General features: G+C 47.2%; 5 protein-coding genes across 5 annotated transcripts; 1 reads left to right on the top strand and 4 right to left on the bottom strand.

The window, feature by feature from the left end:
* Window positions 1–35: 35 nt before the first annotated feature.
* On the bottom strand, window positions 36–903 carry F4822DRAFT_430842 (uncharacterized protein; the record flags this gene model as incomplete). Its single annotated transcript, XM_051461372.1, has 3 exons — window positions 36–551; window positions 660–707; window positions 772–903. The coding sequence occupies 3 exons, from the start codon at window positions 901–903 to the stop codon at window positions 36–38; spliced, it is 696 nt and encodes a 231-aa protein (XP_051313862.1).
* Window positions 904–2,686: 1,783 nt separating this feature from the next.
* Window positions 2,687–5,021, top strand: F4822DRAFT_437808 (acetyl-CoA synthetase-like protein; the record flags this gene model as incomplete). Its single annotated transcript, XM_051462446.1, has 4 exons — window positions 2,687–2,699; window positions 2,834–2,956; window positions 3,036–4,536; window positions 4,781–5,021. 4 exons carry the CDS (start codon window positions 2,687–2,689, stop codon window positions 5,019–5,021), a joined length of 1,878 nt encoding a protein of 625 aa, XP_051313861.1.
* A 518-nt stretch (window positions 5,022–5,539) lies between these two features.
* F4822DRAFT_430840 (uncharacterized protein) lies at window positions 5,540–7,387 on the bottom strand (the record flags this gene model as incomplete). Its single annotated transcript, XM_051461371.1, has 6 exons — window positions 5,540–5,676; window positions 5,737–5,884; window positions 5,941–6,197; window positions 6,285–6,350; window positions 6,411–6,672; window positions 6,731–7,387. 6 exons carry the CDS (start codon window positions 7,385–7,387, stop codon window positions 5,540–5,542), a joined length of 1,527 nt encoding a protein of 508 aa, XP_051313860.1.
* Window positions 7,388–9,010: 1,623 nt separating this feature from the next.
* F4822DRAFT_408553 (amino acid transporter) lies at window positions 9,011–11,567 on the bottom strand. The gene is made up of 5 exons (XM_051458583.1): window positions 11,450–11,567; window positions 11,315–11,400; window positions 10,739–11,258; window positions 9,707–10,665; window positions 9,011–9,654 (listed from the first exon to the last, which is right to left on the bottom strand). The coding sequence occupies exons 3-5, from the start codon at window positions 10,920–10,922 to the stop codon at window positions 9,205–9,207; spliced, it is 1,593 nt and encodes a 530-aa protein (XP_051313859.1). The 5' UTR covers window positions 10,923–11,258; window positions 11,315–11,400; window positions 11,450–11,567; the 3' UTR covers window positions 9,011–9,204.
* Window positions 11,568–11,818: 251 nt separating this feature from the next.
* Window positions 11,819–12,892, bottom strand: F4822DRAFT_408549 (uncharacterized protein). The gene has a single exon (XM_051458582.1). It carries the CDS (start codon window positions 12,794–12,796, stop codon window positions 11,954–11,956), a length of 843 nt encoding a protein of 280 aa, XP_051313858.1. The 5' UTR covers window positions 12,797–12,892; the 3' UTR covers window positions 11,819–11,953.
* Window positions 12,893–12,901: the final 9 nt, after the last annotated feature.

The raw sequence follows: 12,901 nt of genomic DNA, 5'->3' as shown, positions 1-12,901 counted from the left end.
GTATACTCATTTAGGTATCCTCATGTCCATTCCCTCTAAGTTGTGTCCTGCAAGACACGAAGGACAGCATCGGTACACCTTCTCAGAATTTTTTCTATAGGCGGGTTCGGTTGAGCTGGTATGAACTTAATATTTTCCGCATAGACGCCGGCACCAAGCAAATGATTCCAAATCATTAACTTCTCTTCTTCACTCTTCCGACCCATAACCTCAGCGACCTCTGGCGCGCCTCTAGTCCATCCTTGGCCAAGTTCTACGCACACCCATGAGGTCATACGAATGGCATTGTATAGATCTGGACCCCTATGACAGCCCCAGAAATCAACTTGCAGTCGACGTAGTTTAGTCCATTGGCGTAGACACTGGATGCGATGCCGCCAAACATTTTCCAATGTACCCAGGGATCTTTGGTACTGTCCTTCAAGCAAGTCGTCTTCGTTGGAGGGCAGTGCTGCGTAGTCGTAAGAAGCTGGCTTAAATGTGGAATCTCGAAAGTCGAATGCCAGGCTTAAATCCTTCACATAGAAGAGAAAATCCTGTCCGCTCGTTGCCTAGTATAGGCTCAAGAACTGGTGGCTGTTGATCTGGCCGACCGGGACGACAAACGTATTGTAGCTGAAGAATACTGCTTCAGCTTGTCTTTGCATCTCCTAGCTGACGGCCTGAAGAAGGCCAGGGGTATAATTTTCGGCTAGAGTAAGTCGATCCTGGAAATCATCAGTCACAATATTTATAATACAATGAAGCCTAATATAGATGCCAGGAACTTACACCGTACAAAGCAGGGCGGTAGTGCTTGTATCGCTGAGTATTTGGCTCCGCAAAATGGTAAGGTCTGAAGATCTGGGTGTAGTAATCGCCTTTTTTGCTGGTAGAACGCGGGTCCCAATCCTCTCCGGGCATGTAAAAGTGGCCAACGAACAAGAGAAGCTTATAGATTTCATGCTTCGTTTGGTTGGGGAGGTTCACAAAGTATCTAAAAACGGGTTGTGCTTGAGGACGACCTTGGAAATAATCGGTGGCTATTTATAGCTAAGATCTCCTACGTGCTCGCTATGAACGGGAAGGGGGAGACGCATTGGATGGCTCCTATCTCTTTAGCTATCCTGGGAACTCTTGCAAATAGGGAGAGATATGGAAAGAACAATGACCATAGTATTTCGTTGGGTAGCTGGAAATGTAAGTATATAGTAGGCATCACTACGGTTCATAGCATACCTGTAGTATCTCTTTCTAAGTGTGCCTACCCAATACGTGATTCGAACACATTCACCCTGTCACGACCATTGATAGGGAAGTCAAACCCAATTTGTAATCAAGAAGAGGTGTTCGATTCGGTATTTACTTAGGAAAGTACTTGGGGAGGTATTCATGCGTGCGTATCTAGCAGGGGAAAGGAGGAAGTCGTTAATACTTCTCGTCTTTCCTCCCGTCCTGCGGTGCCCGTTGTGTCCTTGGTTCATATTTTCAGTCTACTTCTCCTTAGTCAACCTATACTCCGGTTGTCCCGACACCATTTCAGTAAGGCTAAACAATTCATTGATCCTAAATCAACACCGATGACAGTCCCTATGGTTGTCTTTGATGCTCTTATTACTGTACTGGTATTATAGCATGGCTGGTATTGTTGGCTGTCTTAGATACCTGAGTGGCTCGGACGACGGAAAGGGAGCCACGAGCGAGGAAAGTCCGGAGTGGAGAACGTTACTCGGAGCAGTCGGCGTCCTTGTTAACTTTATTTCGAAGGAAACCGTCATCCGGCCCCACCGTAAGATAAGAGTCGGGATTACGTAGCACCGAAGGCAATTGGGATGAACGAAATCCGGAAGAGCAGGTGGGCCCGGGCACCGTCAGTAATGAGCGAACTGGCGATTTAGAGGCATCTCGTCGTATACGTATTAATTTTAATTGCTATTTTTACCTTATACCTACGCGTATGATTATCTAGCATTGTAATCGCCACAATATCCTTATTTGCCAGTGATAGAAATAGGAGCTACGCAACTACCAAGTAAAATTCCCATCTATCAAGCAGTTTGTCTCTACTAGAAAACATACCTCTTAATATTGCCGAACAACAGATCCGGAAAATGCGGGGCGAATCTCCAACGGCTAATACCTATACGGTACGTGAGCTGTTTAGTGTATGCGCACCTACACTATCATCGTGTAGCTCAGCTTGGCCCCCTTGTTTTCCCCCACATCTTTTCTTTTCCTCGCTAACAGCCAACCACCACTGTGCCTTAGTACTACTACCCCTGAAATAGCGAAGGGAGAGAGGGACCTCGAATAAACCCGAACTACATATGAGTGTCTGTTTGCTCTCTCTTTAGCTTCTTTGTCAGACCCCCCTGTCCCCCACAAACTGCCGTCTCTCTAACCCTCGTCCAACGGAGAAATCGAGCTAAAATCCCGAGGTCACCCTTCGGCTGTACTGATGGCGCGTCTTGACTTTTTTCCTTTTTGTTTCTTTTATACCCCTGAGCTGTTTTTTAAAATCATGTTTCCATTGGAATTTCGATGGTTGATCTCTGGTAGTAAGAACGATTGGATCTAGAATGCGACCTTAAGTTTTGGTGCTAGATTTCTTGCGATAGTAGTAAACCCCGAGCTTACTGTTCCATGTTTGTTGTCTCCGGCCACGTTTTTTTGGTGAGACATTGAACCAAAAAGTTTCGAGAAGAGGATGGCGGCAATCGGTGAGCTTCCCGACCCCTCCATAACCGACGCAACATAGCTTCGGTCTGGGTTCCGAGACATGCTGCCGTCTTTTCACACGCTTCATACCCCACAGCATCGCATCGCAACAACATGAACTAACGGATCATCGCAGCAGCAGCATCGGTAGCTGCCACCGCGGCCGGCTTCACGTATCTCGATGGTAAATACAATTTGCGACAGGATTGGCAAGCCATCCGCTCGAAGGCCAGGGGTACAAAACAACTCCAAAAAGCGAGTAAGTCTGACCAACCAACCAACCAAACCCTCAATGGCACCTAGACAACGAACATATCTCACTCACACCCACCATCCAGTCCAAGAAAAGCGTCTGTCACCATACTACTTCTTCGAAAAGCACGCGCAAACCCAACCCGGTAAAGAATGCATCTGGTCGCGCCAAGGTAGCTTCACATACGCCGAGACGTACTACCGCGTGAACCAATACGCGCAATGGTTTCTTCGCGAAGGCGTTCAACCCGGCGATCTCGTCGCTCTATTCATGGCTAACAGTCCCGACTTCGTGTTCGCATGGATGGGCCTGCTAGCTATCGGTGCGGCTCCTGCACTCATTAACCATAATCTAACCAAACAAGCGCTACTCCACTGCCTCGGTATCGCCAAGACAAAACTCGTCCTCGCTGACGGTGCACCGCAACTTCTCGAGCGTCTCGACGCCGTCAAGGATGAGCTAAATTCCAAGGGAGTCCGCATCATTAAACTCGCCGATGCGCGCGCAACCATTAATGCGACGAAAGGCGAGCGACCCGCAGACCCCTTACGCGACGAGAACGTGCGCGCCAACTCAGCATTTGGGCTGTTCTACACGAGCGGCACGACGGGTCTACCCAAAGCGTGCATCCTACCAATCGCAGCGGGTTTTGGGTACGGCGCAAGTAAAGATTGCGGATTCTCCTACGTCAAGGGCGAAGACCAGCGATATTACGATTGTATGCCGTTGTACCATGGCACCGGCGGTATCAGCGGTATGACGCAGTTATTAACAGGCCAGACGCTATGTCTCGCACCCAAGTTCAGCGCATCCGGGTTCTGGGATGATATCCGTGAGAGTCGCGCTACGTGGTTCGTATATGTCGGCGAAACACTCCGATATTTGCTCGCTGCACCGCCGTCGCCGCGGGATAAGGAGCATAACGTGCATTCCATATACGGCAACGGTCTGCGTCCAGATGTCTGGAAGCCATTCCGCGATCGCTTCGGCATCGAGATGATTTTCGAATTCTTCAATTCAACCGAGGGCATCATGCCCCTCGATAACCCCGCACGTGGTGATTTCCGCGCTCATGCTGTTGGCCACCATGGCTTTCTACAGCGATGGCGATTCCATAATGTGTTTGTTCCGGTCGAGATAGACGTAGATACGGGAGATATCGCAAGGGATCCGAAGACGGGGTTCGCGCGACGTGTGCCGTACTCGATAGGCGGAGAAATTCTGGTCGCACAACCACCAACCATAACTCCTGCATTCCCAGGTTACTATGGCAATGAGGAGGCAACATCGAAGAAATACGTACGCGATGTATTCCGTAAGGGCGATCTTTACTACCGAACGGGTGACGCTTTACGACGCGATGACGATGGACGTTGGTTTTTCCTAGATCGTCTAGGTGACACGTTCCGATGGAAGGGCGAAAACGTTTCGACAGCGGAAGTATCCGAGGTGCTAGGCCGATACCCAGGCGTGAGCGAAGCAACCGTGTATGGCGTGTCGTTGCCGAATCACGATGGTAAGGCTGGTATGGCGGCTATATTCGTAGATCCGGCTGTAAAGTCATTCGATTACAACGGTCTACTAAAGTCAGTGTTTTCTGAACAACCTCCCGTTTGTCTCATTTTTCGTTCCCTCCCCCTCTTGCTTCACACCGGTCTCCGCACAGAAACGCCACCAATACTACGGAGTACCGAATACGATACACAATATAAATACACGCCCCCTTTTAAAAGCGCCACTGACCTCACTCACCCCTCTTCTTCATTAATTCTATCCTATTTTTCGATCCCCCCTCTACTCACGATCAGATCATATTAACAAAAGAAATAGACACGCCCGCGCCCACCTCCCCAAATATGCCGTCCCCATCTTCATCCGCCGCATCCCCGCGCGCTCTGCCACCCACAACAACAAGCAGGATAAAGTACCTCTAAAACGCGCTGGCGCTGACCCATCTCGCACCGCGCCCGATCCCGTTTTCTGGGTCGATAATTTTGCTAAAGGCGACTCCTACGTACCGTTCGGACCGCGCGATTGGGATGCGCTTAGTGGTGGACGGGCTAAGTTGTGATTAATGATTATCAGTCTATGGAGGTATGCGTCCTTACATATAGATCATGCGAAATAGATCGAGAATTTAGAGATTATATTTTGGATATGTTTTAGCCCGCATATACAAAATAGATATTGGCTAGGATATACAGAAATCTCATAGAAGGCGACGTATACACGAGGATAATCTAGATACGTTTATATAGCAGAGATAGTAGGGGGCCGCATCGAAATTGCATCGCACTAGACATTTGACGAAATATATATACATACCGAGCGTAACGTATATATCTCTTGATTTATACGGCAATTATAGCCAGTTTAAATCGTATGAACATTATCTACGTCCAGCAGGCGTACCTCTGGTCTACGTTATGTAAGCGATACTAACAGACACCGACCTAACACTGCAAACATGTATGCCCCTTTCATGCAAAGTCCCTCCATCTCCCAAAGGCCATAACATGGGGTATAACAGATCCCCATCAAGTAGCAATGCAATGCAAACGAGCAAATAAACAGCAAATCTCCATTTCTTCATCCGCGCATTAGATCTAACGTGATCTTCAATAGGTGACCATCAATAAGCGAGACACGTGGTGTACGGAAATGACGATTATCTCTAGCTGGGCGCGGATCGCCTCGGCCATTGTTCTGAGGTATACCCAAACGGTCTAGGACTTGTTAGACTATGGCCACTTATTCGTGATGGAGTAGACATTGAACGTACTTACTCGGTTCCGTTGTCTTCGCTCTCGTCGATGATGGGCCCGGAGTGGATCTTTTCGAAATACTTGACGATCTGCTACTTCCAGACCTCGAGGACTTGGAAATGCCATTAGTAGGCAGGCGGTGCTCCTTCATAATACGGGGGATAGACCTCTATAATCGCACGTCAATAATTACACCGTAAGGGGCGGGTTTATGAGGTAGCGTACGTCGCTGTCTAGGTCCACGGTACTCCAAGGGTCTTTATTAGCAACCAGTTCTGCGTAGTCTGGACGAGGTACACTTCGAGGTGTGCGGCGCGGCTTTTCAACTTCTACGTCTTCTTCGTCCTCATCTCCATCCGAGTCATCCACGGTATGAATTTCCGGTCTATTAGATGGAGTATAGTTTTTATCGTCGTCTTGTCGCTTGCGAGAAGTAGGGGAATCGCCTTGGCTATTTCTTGGTCTTGACTTCCCGGGGATAACTATCGGCGTTAGTAACTCATCTCCAATGGCGACCAATTCAAATCAATATGACTACTACAGAGGGTGACTAAACGAGAAAAACCTACAGGTATGCGGCACCGGACCAAGGTGTTCCTTAATCCAGTACTTACTAACCAGGCTAGAACCTTCGACTGCGAATCGAAATTAGCCCCGTGTACCTACAAGAATATGTCATAAAAGACATCACCTACTTTCGCACGCGAAATGCTCAAAGATGTATTCATTCGTAAGCTCCTCGTCATCCTCTCCCACCTCCCCGTGGCTTTGGAAGTGCTTCACAGCTCTATTATATGCTAATGGTGGATCCGTAAAGAATCCCGTTGGGCAATTCGGTCGATTACATCGAATGACGAAGAAGCCTGGACGCTCCGAGTGGCGGAAAATACGTTCTTTTGTCTCCAAATTCGGAAAGGCGATTTTGCGAAAAATATCTGATTGGCTCCGACTCAGAGCCTAGTCGTATGTGAGTCCATCATAGGGCAAATTTATAAGGAACTCCTCTAATTCATACCTTTTTATCTACTTTTCGTCTCTTCGCACTTGCGCTGCCATCTTCATCTAAGCTAGCTCTCTTGGAGTGTTGGTGGGCTGTAGAGTTCTCAGACAGGATCTGATTCTGAACTTGGTAGTCAATATTGGGTACTGCGCCAGGGGAAACATTAATTGTTGATGGGCTCGGACGATGAGCCTTCGATGGAGTCGAGGGCATCCCTTGTTCAATAACTGGCGTGTCTGGAGGAGGAGGCGCACTGGATATGAGATCGGCACTGAGGACGGTATTGAAATAATTATCTCGAACTGGAGGCGTTGGAGGCCGTACGGTCAGGGTCGAAGCGCTGGGGATGATTCTTAGGTATTTGGGGATGAAGGGACTAAGTTCGGCGAGAGTGGCCTCGATAGTTTGAGCATCGACCTCGAGAAGCTCCAACTTTTTGCGCAGATCATAAATTAACTTCTCCTTGCCCTGTTCGAAGGCGTGGCGCTCCCTATCGACCTCTCTAAGGAGGGCTCGCAGTTTAGGCACGTGGCTGCGCGCCAAAGCATCGTCACTTTCTCGAGTTAATTGCTGTAGTTCATTCTTCACATAGGATGTAGCGAAGTCGGAGATGGCGTTGTTCAGTTTGCCGACAGGACTTCTATGATCGCCCGGTGGCGTTTCGTCGGCCATATCTAGTTCAGATATTGAACGGTTATGGGACAACTACGGAGGTATAAGTTAAAGTATTAGGTAGGTAAGTCGAGATGGAATTGTGCTTGTTCCAATTGCCAACCCCCGACTACCTTATCTAGACATTTCGAGGTCCGCGACCCAAATCCAACTGAGAGAACTAAGTGTCGATCGATCAAAGGGACGGCAGCAAAACGAATAAATGGGATTAAAAAAAAGATAAAAAAAAGGAAAAAAAATAGACGAGTAAGCGGAAAAATTGACTTGTTGTGGCTCCCGTTTGAACCAGATTATAAACGAGATATGCAAGCTCTCAGCTGCTTCTCCGCACCAGAAAGCACCGTAGAACGCCACAGAACAAATTCGCCGAAGACGCAGAGTTACCCACCTCAACACAGAAGAGACACAACGCGCACCGGGCCGTACCCCGAATACCAGGGCTTAACTTTGATACCCCGTACGTACGCTTAGCAGCGGTGTGACGGGGAGTTGTGACCAATCACGGATTGGAAATATGAAGAGGCGATAGTCTAACCGGATATCAATGGCGCCATGGCTTGAATGAAACCGGAGTAAATGAAGAGTGGAAATGTGAGTTGGGGTGGATGAAAAGGAATTGGGATTGGGATTGCTCCTCGTTCTCCGGTGTCAGAACCGACGAGAAAAAGAAAAATAGAGACGAGAGGAAAAAATTATTGAATTGAAAAAAAAACGAGTGCCAGGGTATACCATACCAATCGAGGCTCTTACATGTACCGACTTCCTACATATACATATCCACATACAATTGATGTGCTGGGATGTAGGTGATGGGGGAATAGAAAGCGAGCGAATTGTCACGAAGTTGAAAAATCTGAGGTAAAAAAAGGAAAGATAGCAGGACCTTAGCAAAAGCTTAGCAGCGAGAAAGGAAAAAGATACGTCGGTACGTACAGAAAGATAGGCGCGATTGCCGTATCTGGTTCGAACTTGCCTGTCCGATGATCAATCTAGATGCAGCTTCCCCGCTGCTTGTGTGACGGGAAAGACGTGCATGAACATGGATTATCATGCAGTTAGCGCCTCCCCTGGTGTATACATCTAACCTTCTTTACCTTCCTACCTGCCTGGAGATACATGCAAATAATTTGATTGCGCCTTCGAAGGTAGTATCCTAAATATTTAAGTTTGTGGAGTTGCTACCCGTTTTACGATTTGTGTTACAATACAAGCATTGTTCTTAACCGCTAAGAGCCGTACCTCCCCTACCAGAGTAGAACCAATCAGAGTTAACCATGAGTTGTCATCAATTGACGCTATAAGACCAGAAGCTCGGGAAAATTCGCTAAAGAAATGTATCAGAGGCGGGTAATACGAGAACGGCAGAGAGGGTTGGGTGTCAGAGAAGAGAAGAAGGGGAGAGGCGTTCGGACTCTGATTGAACCTTGGAGCGTTTGGTCGCACAGGCTGAAAATTTCATCTTAGGCGTAGGTTTCGGTCAGGCAGCAAACAGTAAAATTCCATGTTATTAACCATTTCCAGGAGGGCTTGACGAAGAATCAATAGAGTGGGGGTTGGTGGCTTTTTTATGAAAAAAAAAAAAAAAAAAAAAAAAAAGAGGAGAGCTTGGCTTGATAGAGAATACTGTGGCGGGGGACTACTTATACGACGGGGGTGGCTACAAAACACCAAAGGCAATCATTGATGATATTTTGACCTTACTCTATGCCGATACAGAATATTGCCTCCAATCAATACCTAGGTAGGTATCTCTAAGTTGGGATATCATTATCAGGACACTCTTCTTCTACCCCACCGACCACATCTATTTATCATCTCTACCTCGTCTTGATCTTCCGATACCGAACCACTTCTTTACCATCGTCTTCCACAATTCGGTGTGCTTCGATTCGGTATCCACCAATAGCAGGCCAAATCTTGGACCAGCAAGTCCAGTATATCCCACCAAGAATCAACACACCGACTCCGACAACAGGGAACACGAAATAGGGGTAGCCCTCGGCGTTCCAGTCCCCGTTTGGTGGGATGAATGGGACGATAGCGAGGAAAATATTGGCCAATAAGTATAATGCGACGATAGGAAGGTAGGTATGCCACGGCGAGGTCCAATTTTCGGATTTCTTGTAATGAAGATAGATGAGACCAGCAGAGACGAAGCCGTTGATCCACGCACCAGGATAGGTGTACAGATTGACGAGGAAGTTGTACGCAGGTCCAGCGGGCGGAGCTACGAGTACGATCACCGTAATAAGCCAATGGAGGAAAAGCTGTGTTTAATCAGTACGAGATGATATACTTAAAGAGCTTCGGTTTACTTACTGCAGCTGCCGGGGCATCAAATGGCTTGATAGATGCCCAGAATTTACCGTATGGAAGGAGAGCTTCTTTTCCAAATTCCTGGTTGAGTCGGGCATGCGCGAAACTCACAGCCAAGACGTTCCCCAAGTTACTCAATGCCACGAACGCGGGGAGGGCTCGAGCGGCTGCGCTATCACCAAACACATTTCGGAAGAATAGACCCGCCACCAAGACCTCAGACGTAGCCAGGTCGTCTTTGTTTATCGCCGCGAAATATGCCACGTTGGCGAGAACGTATAAGATCGTGACGCCGCCAATCGCAATGGGCGCCGCGATCGCAAGTGTCTTGCGGGGATTCTTCAGTTCTCCAAGCACGTAGTTGGCGTTTTCCCAGCCCTTGTAACTGTATATAATCTGGAGCAGCGCAGTCGCATAACCGTAAGCGCCTTGGCCGCCGTAGTTCTCAGTTACCTCGATGGCAAACGCGTTCTTGAAATTCCCTGGTGGTGGGACAAGAAGTCGACCAGAAATGGCGGCAAATCCCGAGAAGACGATGAAAACCAGAATTACGACCTTGAACACTCCCAGAATGTTTACCAATCTCAATCCCCATTTCGGCAGAGTCGAGTGAAGTCCAACGGCAAAAGTAATACAAGCGATCGCTATACCACGGGCGGTCCAACCATCTCCTTCCGTGCTTCCAGACGCAGCCAAGACATATCGGCCGAACGCAAGGGAATTTCCAGATGAGAAACCAAGTAAAATCATCTGCGCTGCTAGAACGCATGAAGCCAGGTAACGTGGATGGCGGTAAACTCGTTCGAGATAGTTCTTCTCACCACCAGATAGCGGGATGGCCAACCCAAACTCGAGGAACACACTAAGACCACAGAACGTGATGATACCCCCAACGATCCATAGTATAATGGATATGCCAACTGAACCGGTTGCTGCGAAGATGGCCGACGGAGTTGAGAAAACTAGAAACAGTTGGTGAGTTGATTTCTACTTGAGTACCTAGGTAGGTAGTCGTAGGAATGCGACAGAGCTTACTTCCTGTTCCAATCATCTTGTTGAGAATTAAGAACACAGCTCCAGTGATACCAATCTTCCGCGAGTCGGAGTAGGCGAATTGTTGAACTCCATCATTCGTCGAAGACGCGTACTCCTCGTCCGTAGGGACGGTGAGTTCCCTCGTGTCGCGGTCCGAGTCTTTCGTCGCTTCTGTTGACACCATCCTGGTACGATACGATCGCAAATGAATGAGATAAAATAATTCAAATAAAAATCCAAGATGGAAAATACTTCCTATTTAATTCAGCGATAATCATATGTTATGCATGTTATTGATGTCAACATAGGCAAGTGGAAGGACAAGGTCCTAAGTCCAGAGCCTCTTGGATGTTGTAGGATTCTGGATCAGGAGATGTCCATTACGTATAACGGTATAAGTAATGCGCGGGTCTCTAAGTTTTGTGAGGTTCTTGTGGATGCTTGGCGGTCGCACGCCATCGCACGCAAACGAAACCTTGTGATCTCCCACTAAAAAGGGGTGGCTAAGCAGCTAAGCAGAGTAAGTTTACAAGTTTACCACTTCTTCGGAGTTTCACGATGTAACATTAAACAAAGTTCAGCCCATAAGCCACTACGAACTGTGATTTCGAAAAGCAGCTGGAAAATCACACAATTAGACTTTCACGATCAATATGGAAGGTGCTTTAATATCCAAGATATGCCAAGTTACTTCTAATAACATCATTAGGTCCAACCAATCTCATCATTCACCTAGATGTTTATTTATACATTTCACAACTCGTATAAAAAAGAATTCTTCATCTCTCTTTCCCCCTGATGTCGCCACAAGAGGCACGCGATTTCTCATATGCTTAACTTTTAAACCTGGTCCCTCCCGTAATCTCCTTCGGAAACACCCTATTGGATAAGCAAGTCATTTAAGACCCTCTATCTGGATCGGAAATCGAAAATTGAAATTGCGTTTTTTTTTCTTCTTCGGTCCAGCTCTTCGTGGGCTCCGGGATGGTGATGCCGACGTTACCCGCATCAATGCTAACCCAATCTGTTAGTTGGATGTTACACAAGGGAATCGTGGCGTGGATTTGAATTCAGCAGAAACTATTATAAGAAGTTGAACTTACAGCATTTACACCTATAAGTTTATGTAAAGGCAATACAACACAATTATAGAATCCCCATCTAGGTTGGTTACAAACTTCATTTTACTTGAAATTTATATCATTTAGGTTACTACTATTTGTTTAAGTATTGCTCATTTCTACGTCCGAGCCGATCAACGACCCGGAAAGACTCCCTTCTCGGCCCTATTGGTACTTCGCGAACAGGATGATCGAGTTGCTCCATACCTAGGAGAATAACGACTATATCGTCACCAGATGGATCGATGGCAAATGTAATACCTCCAAATTTACCGACATGTTCTTTTTTGATGTCCTCTGGTCGGATGTGATGCATTGGCGCCGGGGGTGTTACTTTTCTAGTCCCAGATTCATCAGTGTCCTCAGCATTAGCATTGAATCTACAGTATCGACATACTAAGCTAGACTCGTAAATGTTCTCTTCGTTTGCTGTCCTTTCATCTAAGAGCTTGAAATAGATACCGTTGATCAGGTTTTCCAATCGTGTCTTGTGAACTGGCCAGGGTAGAGAAAGCTGAAGCTGGTTGAAATGGGGGGACGAATTGTCGGACGTATCACTGCATGGAGAACTATCTCGACTTCTAGTTGGTCTTTTCACGTTACTCCTCGAATACTTTTTCGGTACTCGCCCCCTTCCATACATCCGTGGCCTGTCGAATATCCTGGGATTTTTAGTTGTTCGTGTCGTGAGTTTGAACCATTCTGACTGGTAAATATGATAGAGAGAGCATTCTTTAAGGAAATGGAACAAACAGTACGGCTGATACAGCGACGCAGGCCAGAGCCATGAAGGGTCTTGGTTCCATTCACCGTTGAGAATACCTTCGCGAGTGTCGGTGTCGGTGTCCGGTCTGGGCGCCATGGCTATCCTAACGTAGTTACGGGGTGGAGCTTTACGTATGATTGCTATGTCTTTGGTTTTCGCGGGAAGTGCCATAAGCTACCTACGCTAAAAGTGACGCATTTGGTTACCTCTGGCCATACCACGGCCCAAACCGAACTATTTAATACTCTGGAAAATAGAAATTATTAAACAGATTCT

Source organism: Hypoxylon trugodes (genome assembly GCF_022578975.1).
Source record: "Hypoxylon trugodes strain CBS 135444 unplaced genomic scaffold F4822scaffold_6, whole genome shotgun sequence".
Lineage (NCBI taxonomy): Eukaryota > Fungi > Ascomycota > Sordariomycetes > Xylariales > Hypoxylaceae > Hypoxylon > Hypoxylon trugodes.
This window is presented reverse-complemented; position numbering and strand designations above follow the sequence as displayed.